Source organism: Strigops habroptila, chromosome 3 (assembly GCF_004027225.2).
Source record: "Strigops habroptila isolate Jane chromosome 3, bStrHab1.2.pri, whole genome shotgun sequence".
Classification (NCBI taxonomy): domain Eukaryota; kingdom Metazoa; phylum Chordata; class Aves; order Psittaciformes; family Psittacidae; genus Strigops; species Strigops habroptila.
Window position 1 is genome coordinate 62463216 of NC_044279.2, and position 15013 is coordinate 62478228.

The window sequence follows — 15013 nt, forward strand, 5'->3', positions numbered from 1 at the left end:
CTATTTGCTAAATTTACACACAGTCGAAGAAGAATGGCACAGAATCTTGAATTAAAATTGTAACATGCACCTTTTTCAGGTCGCTCATTGGACAAAATCTGAAACTTGCTAGTATTATTCATTTGCACTCCATAAACCTATACTCCTCTCCTTACTCTGCCAATTGTTTTTGCATCACCGAAAAATTCTTTGTATTATATGGGGCAAAAAAGTGTACTCCCTCCCCCACTTCAACTATATCTAATTGTTTAGATTGTCTGTAAACAAGTTTAGATAGGGACTGTTTCTTCTATCCCCTTCAGTTTTAGATGTGCCTTCTAAAGCACTTCCGTGAATAAGTTAAGCAGACTGAAAATTGAACAATCTGTAGCATAAATGACACCTATATGGTAAAACATATGCATTACAGGGAACTTCAGTGTAGATCCCTTGCCTAGCTGACATAAGTGCTGGAAATACAACCTTCTGGTCTAATTGTCCTAAGATCTTCGGTCCTTTTCTTCATAGTATCCACAAAATATTAGTTTAAGATGATACAACCTACTACTTTTCCAGGCTTTCCAATAACTGTGTTTCCAATAAGTGCCAAATCAAGTAACCAAACTTGTATGAATAAATCTATATTTATGAAAATACTTAAAAGATGTGTATATATATATGTTGACTGACATTCTGCAGAGCTTTGAATTTTCAGCTTTGAACCTGTCAAACTAATACTCAGCCTGCTAACAGCCAAATAATTTCTTGACAAGTGAAAAAATGATTCATAAGCAGGAAAAAAAAAAAAAAGACTAACTCTTAATGAAGCAGCACAAGAAGAGAGGGGGAAGAAGATTCAATTCATTTCATTTTTACATATGCGGCTTAAAAAGTGAAAATTACAGGAGCTGGAATCAAAGATTCTCCCATTCAGCACAGATACATGATGCACAGGAGCAGTGGCACCTTCCCACAGTCAGTAGTGACAGAATAATTTAGGTTTGAAAGACCTCAGAAGGTCTTTCTAGTCCTGTGTCCTCCCCAAAGGAGGATCAACACTGAATTCAGACCAGCTTGTTCAGGGTTTTGTCCTTTAAGACATTAAAAAACTCCAATGATGGAGACTCCACCACCAATTTTTAATTATTCTCATTTTCTTCTCACAGTTAGAATTTCTCCTTTCATATTATGACCAGCATGTACTTTCCCTGACCTGTATATAACCTTGAGTGCAGAGGAGTCTTAGCGACTGTAGACTTGGATTCAGAAACAGAGTCAAGGCTATAAAAAGTTCCACAACTACACAGGGACTACTCCTACACTTTAAATTAGGCACAAGCTTAAATTCCTTCTGGATCCAAGTCTGAATGATGGCCTGTTTGAGACCCCCAGAATTGGTCTCAGTTCTGATTAAAGAAAGTACAGATCTACACATTAGCAAAGTTTGATATTTAACAGGTTTATTTTAATTTTAATTAACAAATTTTCATTTTACAGCAAATATACTGAACACATTTGACAAAGTATGCACTCAAGACTCACATAAGGCTTGCTCTCCAGATATTTCCAGATAACGAATGAATTTTTTTATCATCTCCATGGAACTGAATAGTGGAAGGATATGGACACCTCAATAACTTACCATGTGGTGTAAGCAGCAGAGCATGTGGTGAAGAATCTGTCCAAATGCTGATTTTGAATTTTGATTCACCAAGGATATGGTTGGGGAACTTTGTTGCGACACTCCAGATTTTTCCAGTGTTTGTCTTCAAGTCAAAAGCAGGATTGGCATTCCTTATTCTGAAAAGAACGTGATGAAATGATGTCTAAGTAAGTATGCATTTCAGCTCTCTCCTAAGAACAAACCAAGAATTCTACAAGATACCATTAACACATAGTACATACAGAGCTGTTAGGAATAAAATTTTGTGCAAAAGGAGAGTAAAATGGTGGTAATTCAAACTTAGTGAGATAACTACAGATCAGATAGCATCCATATAACTAGATCTTTTACATCTATATAACTACATCCTACTAAGGTAGGAAAAACATCAGTAAAATCTTCATGAACTTTAAAGAATCAGTGCTGAGCTTGACCTCAGTGAAGCCAAAAGGAGTTTAAACACAGACTTCAGTTTACACTGAGCACAGTAGAAATGAGGGAGTTCAAATATGTACTTAGTGAGTTTTAACATAAAACTAACCAAAAGCATGTGCACAGACAGCTGAAACTAGGACAGCTGGTCAAAATGAATACAGGCACATGCTTTCTATGCAAAATCTTAAGAAGTCCCTATCTTCACAGTGCTCTAGAATCCAATCTGAAATCCTCATTACTAAAACCCTGGGTATTTATGTAAATGTCTGTAGAGAGCAATAACTATTACAGTCATTGAGTCCCTCTGATATACCATTACCTATAAAACATATTGCCCCTCCTCCTTCCAATTACCAAAGACCTGCAGAAACTAATTCTTCCTGGGGTACCATTTCCTAATGAACACTGGTCGCAGGTATTATGTCTGCCATCTGAGATTAAACGTGCTTTTTAAGTAAATACACTTTACAGCTGCAGGTATAGGTACATATTGGTCCAGCTGAAGCTTTACATTTCACTAACTGGCCTGAATATTTTAGCAGCTAAACTCAAACATCCTGCACTAAGCATACTGGATTCTTTTTTTGTTTGTTAGTTCAAGCAGCATTTTGCAGCTTCTGAGTTGGCAGCACTTTATATCATCTCTGATTACAGTGTATTTTGAGCCATAGTTCTCTCGCATAAAGTTCTTTAGCACTATGTTACCTCCTGCCTCAGGGCTGCTGCCCAACGCCCTTAAACAGTATGAACTACTGTTTTATGTCATGTATTTCTATAGTATGAGAAGGAAAAAAAAGCCTAGGTTTCCAAAATTAATAATCCAATGAAGCAGCCCATTTCTTATAATGAAAAGCCGGGGGGTTTGATGTTTCAGTGGGGTAGAAGGGAATGAGGCTTGACAATACCTCCAGTATGAGATAGACTTATACTCACAGTAAAAAATCATTATACTACAGAGGCTGCTTTGGTGACCTATGTAGTCGTTGTCAGTCTATTTTCTTTGCGAGCAAGATACATATAAAGCTTTCCCTTATCACAAAATTCACTCTTGTAACCTGTTTCTGTAAGAAGGCCAACGACTGAATAAGACTGGAAACTTCAATACTCTTTCTCCAGCATCATATTAATGGGCTACATACACACATGGGGCATGAATCACCTCCTGAATTTACTGGCAATCATTTCAAAACTAAGCAAACCTCATCTCTTTCCCTGCCTCCACACTGTATTTTAGAATAATGTGCAGAAAGAAATTTGGTTTTTATGCATTTCAAATAAAGATGCATTCAGTTCCAGAAAGTGTTGCTCATTTATGGCCATCTATTGTTTTCAAGTGATTAAAGGGCACCTGGCCTGAGCAGGTGAGCAAAACATGCCCATCACAAAATTCTGAAAGATTAGGTCTTCCAAGGCATAACTGAAATACTACACAAGTATTTCATGAAGAAAATCTTGTGCTACTTGCTTTCTGTGCTGCAACAACTCAGTGTATGAGGAAAGTACTAACATTTATAGGGATTTGTTATTTCACAACATTTCATAATTTCTCTGCGATGCAGAGCACATCCCTGAAGTCAGTAGGAGGTGGAGGAACTCTGCATTTTGCAGCATTGAACCCTAAGACTACCAGCTTGGCACCTTCTGTTACCAAACTCACTTTAGGAAGCTACCCATGGATGAACGTTCGCTACAGGTTATGTCCATAGTTGAAGAAGTAACCTGATAAAGGGATTTTGAGAACTGCTTTACAGTTGCATACAATGAAATGTTTCAATTATCAATTGCTACCTGTATTAATATTACCTACAGAAAAATATGATAGGTTTCTATCTGAGCTACATGCTGGAGGTGCAAGTCTGCACGACAGAGTTTGAATTACACATCTTGCCTCCGATATACAACTGCCAGTTATAGAGATCCTTTGGGACTCAAAGGATGCTCATTTGGCAAGACTGAATACGTTATTTACAAATTCATGACTTTTTTTTGTCTTTTGTTTGCTGTTGCATGTTCTTCTAAGAATGTTTTCACATTTATATCATAGAAGAAAAGCAAAAGTTGCTCTTAGTTTCTTTTTAAGAACATTTGCTAGTGATACTCACTAACCTAGTTACTGCAAAAACAGGAATGGCTTAATTCTATTAATCTTTTCCTATAATTAGAGTGAAAAGTTAAATGTATCATATTTGAACATTAAAAAAAAGTGAATATCTAAGAAGAAAGCCCATCATGTGGAATGTGCCTTCATGCATCTGATGTTAGTAGAATTGGGTTGGGGTTCAGACTGATGAACTGTGGGGAAAAAAAAGAAAACTGAGATGTATGTGAATGAGTATGTTTTGAAGCTGACCATCCGTCCACCCCATATGAACATATAATATACTCATTGTTAATTTCAGGGCAACATCAAACTGGATTTTTTTTTTTTTCCTCCTTTTAGAAGAAACAGGCTTGGCTGACCTTGAATACCGCCAATTCAGTACAGTTCAATTAAAAAAATATATAAATAAAGTAAGTAAAAAAAGAACAGCACTCCATTTTCCAAACTCTTTTCTGGGGTAAAAAGTATGCATTTGTGCTAACAACTTGATAGTGCTATCAGTGAATATCTGCAAAGGAAAATGAATCTGCACAGATGGTCTAAAAACTTGCCTGTCTTAGTGTTCTTGGATTTCAACACAATTTCTTTTTCCAAAGAAGATTAAGTAAAAAAAGTTCTATCCCATTAATCCATGCTATTAACTGCAATGGTAAATAATAATTAAAGGAGTTTCTGTCCCTTATTACGTCTGATTTTTCATCATGACAGCATGTAGTAATTCTGTTCCTAGTCAGTCAGTCCCTCCAACTCTTTTTCCCTGCTGTGAGCTATACAGGCACTAATATTGTCCAAGACAATGGCAGGAAGTTGAACTTAAGTTTCACACACTATAAACAATCAACACTGAAGAGTTAAGTGTACTTATCACTGATAAAAGGGACAGGTAAGCGAGAAAATATTTTTGGAATTAACATTACTTCGTGGATTTTAATCTTTAAACCAAAATTAGGAGCATTCCATATTTAAGTAGATACCAGAATTACGGCTCTGTTCTGGAATGCAGGGTGTGATGGGTTGACCTTGGCTGGACACCAGGTGCTCACCAAGCCACTCTCACTCCTCAACAGGATGGAGAAAGGAGGAGAGAGGGAATAAGACCAAAAAAAAAAACCACCTTCAAGAGGCAAGATAATGGCAGTTTAATAAAAGCAAAAGCAAAGACCACGCACAGAAGCAAAAGAAAACAGAAGATTTGTTCTCTACTTTCCATCAGCAGGGGATGTTGGGTGACATGGTTTAGTGTGTGGTGTCCCTGCCCATGACAGGGGGGTTGGAACTAGATGGATCTTAAGGTCTTTTCCAATCCTAACTATTCTACGATTCTATGTCCAGCCCACTTGCTGGGAAGTAGGGCTTCAGTACTTGTAGCAGTTGTTCCGGAAGAAAATCTTCGTAATAGCAACTTACCCTGACACACCCTACCCCTACCCCCACCCCGTTAGCTTTTATTGCTGAGCAGACATCATATGGTTTGAATATCCCTTTGGTCAGTTTGAGTCAGCAGTGCTGGCCTTGTTCCCTCCTAAAACCTCATCCACCCTCAGCCTACTGGTGAAGGGGAATTGTAGGAAAGAAAGCCTTAATGCTTTGCTGCAAGGTTCAGCAGTAGCCAAAACACCAGTGTGTTATCGACACCTTTCCAGCTATACAATACACCAATACAAATCACAGCACTATGAGGGCTGTTAGGGAGAAAATTAACTCCATCTCAGACAGACACAATATACAGATTTTTTCATTACTTACTTCTTCACTGCATTGCAAAAAGCAACTGTGTTTTCATTACTTCCATGATCTGCTTCAACCAGCTGGATAGACCAACCTGTAGCCTAAAAATACCAGAAAGACACCAGAAGAAACAGAGCTAAGTTATTTAGATCATAACAGAAGCTGAAAGAGCATAAAGCTAACCTTGCATTTCCCTCTATGAGAACTTTCATATCTTATTATCCCTTCCCTGACTTGATGGAGCTCCAAAATAAGCACAAATAGCCCCATTTTGACTGCACTCTAAATGCTTTCAGAGAAAAAACACAAAGGCACAAAGCATCAACTACCCTAGGTTTAACGATTTTTTATCCCCCCTCTGTGCAGAATGTAAGGAATAGCAGAAAAAGCTTTCAAAATTCACCTAATGTCTGCACTCTAAATGCAGATGTATGCTTAGTTTACAAAAGAGAGAGGGGACAAAATGAAGCTTATGCTGCAGTGAGTTTTAATCCTTATTTTCACATTTTCTGCCCTGGAAGGAATCTCAGGATCTCTTCAAACTCCATCAACCTGCCAGGTAAGTTCCTAAGACAGGTAACAGGAAACCATTGTATTCTGTTGAACATGAAAAATCCTTAGATACTTTTGTAAACTTGGAGAGCACAGGTCTGAGCCATTATTTTGGGTCAAAGCTCTCCCTTGTCTGTTAGGCATAGTACCCTTTAGTCAAAAACATTAGCTCCAGGAAAGAGCTTAATACTATTGCATTTGCAAGCCCATTCTACTCTTGTACATAGAGACATATACAAGGCTTAACTGAGACAACAACTGTTAAACCCCTTCAAAGAGAGAAGCAACTAATGACATGTCACTGAAGAGGAAACTGTGATATCATGGAAAGTTTTATCATTTTAAAAATAATGTATGTACAAGTACGTAAATTTATATTATTACAAAAAACAAAAACAAAACAAACCCAAAACCTAACAAATGAAAGATTCTTTTTTTTTGTTCCTTGAACAAGGAAGTAAAATAGGCATGAGAAAACACAGGCTGAGAAATTTTCGTTACAGTTTAAAAGATGGGATGACTATAAAAGATGAAAGATCTGTCGGGAGCTGGCTAGTGGGGAGATCATAATGCCAGAACAGAAACCTCAAAAGTTACAAACCTTTTATAGATACCACCAGTCTTAGGTTTCACCGTATGTAATATTTTCATTAACCACAACAGCAGAAGCATTAGGAGAATGCTTATGAAATGTAAAGATAATAAGGGGGCATCATCAATAGAAGGAAAGAATGAAATGTCTGATAGGAAAAACAATGAATAAGCCTGAGGGTTGAAATAAGAGACTGAAATTAAATTTAGCAATACAAATCAGTGGTCCCTCATCCCTGATTCTATGGACAGCTGAAAAAGCTCTTTCAGGAGTCACTGAAAACATAGCACCTCCCCTGGTTCATTTTATTCCACCTTGGTTAGACACCTGCTTTACAACTGACTTCATCAGACAGTAATAAGTTTCACTATTTAGAAATTATAGATGATTTGGTTGCAGTAATGGCCTCCCAAAATTCTGTAGTCATGAGAAGCCCCACTACACAAAAAAAACCCCAAAACAACCCCAACAACAAAACCCCATTCCTCATCACACTTACACAGGGTAGATAGTTTTACAAAAAGATACATTGACAAGGCTCTAGGAAGTTTGCATCTGGGGTGTTGCATACCTCTATGATCAAGATAGAGGAATTGAAGCCAGAACAAGCCCAGAGACACACTGCTGTGTTTGTGGGTGAGCTCTACAACCAGGAGCACAGCTTGCAGAGCACAGCAGGCAGATAAAGCAACAGCAGTTGTTTCCACAGGGGCGCAAAGAGTGCCCAGAACCTGCTCTGAAAACTACACAATGACAGTGGTGACGTGCCGCATGGTGCGATCTTCTTCACGGGGTGCAGAAACTGCCCCTGAGGGCAGCAAAGACTTTAACCCAAACAGAATTCCAGAGGAAGATTGCTGCAGCCCATGCCTCTGGCTGCAGGGCTTGTCTGGTACCTCTCCCTGAGGCTGGGGATGTCAAGGGCCTTGCTGGTGGGAGCTGTGCTCTGGCTGCAGTGAAGGAGAAGCAGGAGAAGTTGAACAGCCAAAAGGACAAACAGAAGATTGATAAGGACTCTACAAGCTAAGGACCATTGAAGCTCTGTGCTGCAAAGGAGGGACAACTTAAGACTACCCTACAGGAATAGTGGTGGAGACTCCCACAGGAGGGAAGGCTGGAGACCTGCTGCTTCCAGCCTTCAAAGGAACCTTCAAAAAGGTTCCTTTCCCACCTGCAGCTCTGTCACTACAGAGCAAGTACAGTGCCCTCGAAATGGGCATGGAAAAAGAGAGACAGTGGATAAATAAAAAGCTGAGAACACTAATCACAGGTGAGAAAATGTGAGGCTGGGACACAACATTGACTAGGACTGAAGATATTAAAAGAGCAAAACCACAATTAGGAACTGAAAAAACAAGGAACAGATTGGAATTAAGCAAGGAGAGGGCCAAGATGGGTAAAGGCTAATTGGCCATGAGGACATGGGTATGGATCCTCAAATTCACGGCTTGAAGATGAATGTGATCAAATAATTACTAAGGGATGGCAAAAAGGAGCTCTGTATGGAGAGAACTGATGACGACAGGGATAAACTGTGCATCCGTGGATGACAGGAATTTATCTTTTCATTTCCACAGATTTCTCACATTATGCTAATCAAGTCACCTGAACCATCCTTCCCAAATATAAATACTAATTGTGTATTTCTCATTTCCGAAGCACACAAACTGAAATCATGAAGTTTGGTCTGATGATTGGGCTTGGGTGAAGAAGTGAATCTTGCTAGTTATTCTGAAAACATTAGATTCCAAATATCGTAGATGGAGCAGCTGAATATACTGAATACATTATAGGTTGTATTTCAGTTTTCTTTCTAATACGGAGAAAATAAAATCTCTTTTCACAGGGATGTTATGAAGACATAACATTTTAGCATTTTGGAACATCTGAGTTGGTGATGACAAGGCCAGAGAAAATTAATGTTACCTGTGGACATATTTTGATTAGCATGCATTAAATAAAGCCTAGGGCCATACAACTGCATCCAAGAGCTAAGGATCAGAATGACTGTATGATTTCAGCTATGTGAGTATTTCATCTTGCATACCTATGGCCAATCTCAATGCTAATTTCCATGTTGCAGCATCCTTTCCATTTCACTTTGTCTGCAGTCTTGGTTCTCATCTCATACTACTCAGATGCATCATTTATGCATCCTGGACCTCACCAATCTAATCTCTGCTCATTTTCTTTCTTCCACTGTGGTGCTCCACTTTTCCAGCTGTTCTGACAGTCTTGCTCTGCACCAGCCCTGTCACCTCACAGCCCTTCTTACCTTCTCCAGAACTCCCAGCTCAGCAGCAATGAGTTACTTCTTCACAGTTTTTTTTTACCCTTCCCTATCTCAACTTTCTTTCAGTCTCATTTTCCCTTTCTTACTATCTCAAGGTTCAGTTGCTAGTCCCTTGCCTTGGCTCTCTTTCTATCCTGACTTGGCTGTTTCTCCCTGAAGGAATTCCTGTGACCACACTGATTTTTCTTGTACAAATCAATTCTCTCCTCTCTCCCATTTCCTATCATAAGCAAAAAGCAACAACACCCTTTTGTCTCGCCACCTATTCATCCCCCTCTCTTTTGTATTCATTGCTGAACTTCCAAAATGTGGTGCCCAGGATTAGTCTTAAGAGTTCCTGTCCTCAGATATATTTACCCTCCTGCCTCCCCATCTGTCTGGGTCTGCATATGTTGACTTCTATAGTCCGCCCTATTCACAGACATAAAACCAAGTCAATCAAGTACCTCTTCCCTTTTGCTTTATGATACTGTGATCACTGGGAGTTAAAAGCAGAAGGTGAACCTAAACTGTCATTTAATATTCATGGTGCAGAGGTATCCTGTAGGCTATTTCAGGATTCCTGTAATGATTCAGAATGCTAACAAGGATTAGAGAAAAGGGAGGATTTATATTTTATTTTTTTTTTCCTCTTCTATGTCAGGATTTTGCAAGAAAGAGAATAAGGAGAGATATAACATCAGAGAGAGTCATGGAGTCCCATAAGACATCATTATTAAAAACTGCAAAACCATGAATGGAGCTAAGAAAACCTGATGGAAGGAAAAAAAAAAAGGTAAAGCATTTGTTTCATAATGACAGCTAAAGACAGAGTCTGTGTCATAGGATCCAGCTCCTGCACTTCTAGTAAATTTGCCTATTTTTAGAAAATAATTATATATGCACACACGTGTATGCAAAACATGAAGGCAGGACACAATATTTTTCTCTCTCAGGATCAGGATATGTCATCCAAACTAGACACAGAGACAATAGTCTGGCTCAACAGAAAAACAGATTCAGGATAATGCATTGTTATTTTGAATCTCAGGATTTGTATCCGACCATAAAGATTTGTTATCTTCTCTCTTTCAGACACATCTTACTCTACATTTCTGTACTTATTCCTCTGTGGCAGTTTCATGGTTCAATGAGCCATAAAATGAGCCCACTGGAGCATCTAGACCATAATCTAGATTCTCCTCTGGTGTAAAATGCTTTTTCTTCCCCACAAGGCCTAAATGTTTTATTTTTCATAACGTCTTTAAATCAAGTGCTTCTAATCCATGTTGCATCAGTGTGAGTAAATACACAAAGTGCAAGGACACAAACAAGAATCCAGAACTTTAAGCACTGTTAATATGAGAAAATTTAAATACCTCTCTGTCATGTCCAGAGCTGCTGGGCCAGGTACGTCCTATGTGACATCTTCTGGAAGCGTTGGTTAAACAAACTTCTCCATTTCCACTTTCATCTTTCACTTCTTGTCCAAATGGATAGTTGTCTAAGAAAATGGGACTTCGAGCACCTACGTTGTCAAAGCCTATCTGAAAACTCACATTCGTGTTGCCTCTTTCCACATTTGAATCAAACACATTTGTGACTGGTCTTAAACTGTTCGTTCCATAGAATTCTCTCTCTTGACTGTAGGGGTAGGGATCCACCAGGGAGAAGTTTTTGTAATCAGACAGTAAAGAAGACCTGAAGCCAACTGTTGGTGACACTGTGCCTTGTTGCCAGTGAGAGACAGGATTTCTAGGGTAAAGTTCACCATAAGCAACTAGAGGCTGACCACAAAACTGCTGGTAAGGCACATTCAGACCAAAGACGTCTGATGGGAAAAAAATTTCTTCATGATGATGTGAATGTGACGAACCATAAAAAAAACATTCATTGCTGATTTCATCAACTATTCGATCAAATCCTAGACTGACCTCTCCAGCAGAACCAGAACGGTACGCTGGGTAAGATGCTTGGTTCCCAGACTGTCCTTCATTAAATTCATTGTATGAGAAAGGCACCCTCCCAAAGTATGCCATGGCTGATTCTTCTCTTCAGTCTTATTAATCCTCAGGGAGGTCTTACAATAGTTCCAAGGTCAAGAGAAGCTCAGAACAGGAGTTACATACCCACTGAAATGAAGCACAGAATAAAAGTTAAACTCTAAAATATCTAGTATAATGAAAGCAATACACTTCTTTGGTCTTTTTTTGCTTTAGAACTTTCTCCACATAGTGGAAATACTTTCTTAATCTGGAGCTTGAAAATTCTTTTGCCTGATCCTTTTCAAGTACATATTTATTATTATCATCAAATAATAATAAAAAATTATTATGGACTCCTAAATAGCAGCAACAGGATATCTGAAACAACTGATCTAAATATAAGATATTAATTCTAACAAATATTGTAGCAAATCTCTGTATTATCAATTATTTTACATTTCTATAGCACACAATGCAGGCATCTAAACCAAGCAGGTAGGAAAGCTTTGTATTATCACTTTAGTGGCAGTTTCATTTGCATCTTCCTCTTCTTTCGTGCCTTTAAAGTCTTCATATTCTACCACTTTTTATCCTAATGTAATCATTTAAGTCCAATAACATTTAAGACATGGCTCTTTAATTAATATTCAAAATTACAGAATCTACATCCCAAGTGATTAACTACATCCCAAATGCTTGGATATAGCATATATAAAGAAACCCAAATATAAATAAATCTATTACAGCCTTTTTTGTTTCTTTGTTTTTCAAAACAGATATATCTTCAAAACCTGTATCTTTTTTAGTAAATTAACAGGCAAGGGCATGAGCGTCTGCAGAAACTCATCATCACTCACACTCTTACTAGCAAACTTCCTGATATGATTTTAGCGCATGCCAAGTAGTCCTATGGTTCAGATGGGCAGCACGTACTGGATACTGCTGTCAGTAGGCATGAGGCTATCTTTTTTAGGAAGAGAGTTTAGTTCTAAAACCGAAATCTATTCTGGGCCACTTGCCCTCAAGGCCTTGGCCCGTTTCATTTACTGATACAGATGTGGCCTGAAACACAAATGACACAGAACAGCAATACCACATAAAGTACACAGTTGTGTTGGGTACTTTATCACATAAAAAAAATGGAAACATCTGACTTAATGCTGCAATAAAAAAAAGTATTCCCTAGCAGGAAAAAAAAAAAAGCCCAAACAAACCAGCTATCGAGATAAATGTGTGCTTAGAAATTGCTGAAGTTAAGCTCCAAAACCAGCTTTTTCAATATGTCCCCAAGATCTATATTGTATTATTTTAGGTAATAGCTCCTTTCAATGGAAATCTATATTACAACAGAAGGTATTCATCATAACTTTATTTATTTTTGTTTCATTTGAAGTCAAACTCTAGGTGACATAGGCTTCTGTCACCCACAGTGAGGAATGAGAAGAGAAATGAAAAGTTAAATAGGAAGAAATGAAATCTCCAAGAGGCTGAACTAGTCTTTCAAGGGCTCAACTTAGCGATTCCACATGTTGTGTACTTTGGTTTCCTTTAACCATTCTGGGGAAAAAAAAAAGAATTTATGAAATAACACTAAGCCACATAACCAAAATGATGCATACCACTTTGAATGGTGAGCTAAGCATGAATCTCAAAGTCTTAGCACCTTTCTCTCAGAGTGAATTGTCACCCTTTCTGACACCCTTTTTTGGAGAAAAAAATAAGCAGCATAGCAATAAGATTTTTTTTTAAATGAAACTGTCCTTATTTACAACTTCCTCTGTTTCTCATTTCTTAAGAAGTTAAACAAAAAACAAACAAACAAAAAAAAACCCTAAACAACATCAAAGAAAACAAAATATCCATTAAATCAAGAAAGATAACATCTTTATTCCCTCCACCCATCTTGAAAATTGGAATGTTTCAGGAAAAATAAGAGATAAAAGAATATCTCCATACAGCCTCACCTTCCTTAATGAAGTTTGGCTACCTGGAAAATGAGGCACAGAAAATATAGCTTTTACACTGTTTCTAAACAGTTTCTATAGCTTTTCAACTGTTTCTAAAATATTTAAAATATTTTCTTTGCATTTCAAACAAATTCTGTTTATGATGATACATAAATGTCTAACAGCTAACCTTGCTCATTCACCACTAAGACTTCTATGTGTAGCATCTCATATTTCTCTAACAAATATTCACAAACACACAGAGCCCGCCTCCATCTATTGGTATATGAATGCTTATCTCCTGCACTCTCCATAATTCTCTGCAGAAGCATTGCTTTCCTAGTGTTTTTTAAAAGTATGGAGTTTAGCTATTATGCCAAAAGCTGGTCAGTGCATTCTGCTCCCCTGTTCTCCTTAGCAGACTGGGAAGTCCACATGAGTAACAAGAAGTCTGCATGATGAAGTGGGATTCTTATCCCAGCCTGGATCAAGGCAGAGAGAGGGCCTTGCAGGGAGCCCACACTGGTACCACGTTGTTTGTAGCGCTGTCTCTCTTTTACAGAGGCTTGCATATAAAACCAGCCATTTAGACTGGAAACTCAGTGCACCATGTTGTAAATCTCTGTGGTTTAAGTCTTACCTGCTAGTTTGGTTAGTAAGACTAGGCTCCATGTTTGGGCCAACTCCTGATCCTTTTCAAAACAGCATACAAAGTTCAGGAAAGGATTTGGCTCTTTGACAGCCACTGTTACTCCATTTGAGTTGTGCAAAGTGCATGGATAGCACTGAATTTTCAAAAATCACCAACGAGGCAAAACTTACAATGCATTAAAAAAAAAAAAAAAGGAAAAAAGAAAAAAAAGTTAAGCTTCTAGGTTCATTTTCTTTGTCTTGTGGTTTCTGAATTAATATTTTGGAGGCCTTGGCTTTTTTCTTCTACTAAGAAGCTGCTTCTAGCTAAGAAGCTCTCCTTTTCTTTTTAAGTGACAGCTGTGCCTTCACATAATCACGTGATTCTGGGTCAGGGGTTTTAAGAGAGAATCCCAACAAATATTCACGAAAAATCAAGAGATTTGACAGCACCACACAATGCTCACAACATTGTAACTGCTGAATACTTCCTTTACTTCACCATGCGCATGCATTCTAGGATAAAAGATTAAAGTGCTATGGGCTCAGTTTCCCCCTTTTTACTAGAACCCAGGAGATGACAACTGGGCAACTTGCTAAACGGTAAGAATATCTGTTGCAACCTCTTACCTGAAACACATTATTTGTTAGAAGAATACACAGTCTCCTACGTCTTCCTGTTCACAGACACATTCTGATGACCTATGTGCTTTCAGTATCAAGGGGGTGTAACTTTTTCATCAGAAGCTTTCCTTCCTGTCTAACCGGTTTACTGTGGTAATGATTCTTTCCCATGTCTTCCTTGAGGGAAATTTCAAACAGCAGTAACAATTAAAAGGTAACACCTTATCTGTTCCCTTTCTCAATTTGGGAACCCAACCCTTCCCCCCCACCCCCTAAATGGTGGTAGATGATCTCACACTTTCAGTACAAGTATCAAACATGCTTAAAATAACACAACTTGTCTAAAGGAAAGACTTACATCTTCGAAAGACTTCTGCACCAGAACAGGATTCAGAAATTTTACTCTGCTTCACCTTCATGCAGCTTCCATCTGTCTGCACTGGTGGTACATGCTCTGAAAGGAACTCCTAGCTCTGCTCACAGGAGAAGAGGATGGTACAAATCTT

General features: G+C 38.3%; 1 protein-coding gene across 1 annotated transcript in view; it reads right to left on the reverse strand.

The window, feature by feature from the left end:
- Nucleotides 1-14567, reverse strand: part of PIK3C2G (phosphatidylinositol-4-phosphate 3-kinase catalytic subunit type 2 gamma) — a 205220-nt gene extending 190653 nt beyond the window's left edge. Inside the window, exons 1-4 of the mRNA XM_030480440.1 lie at nucleotides 14514-14567; nucleotides 10702-11454; nucleotides 5925-6007; nucleotides 1622-1779 (exon numbers count right to left, since the gene is read on the reverse strand). Of these exons, the coding sequence (XP_030336300.1) occupies nucleotides 1622-1779; nucleotides 5925-6007; nucleotides 10702-11361 (901 nt within the window). The 5' untranslated portion in view covers nucleotides 11362-11454; nucleotides 14514-14567. The remainder of the gene's footprint in view (nucleotides 1-1621; nucleotides 1780-5924; nucleotides 6008-10701; nucleotides 11455-14513) is intronic.
- Nucleotides 14568-15013: the final 446 nt, after the last annotated feature.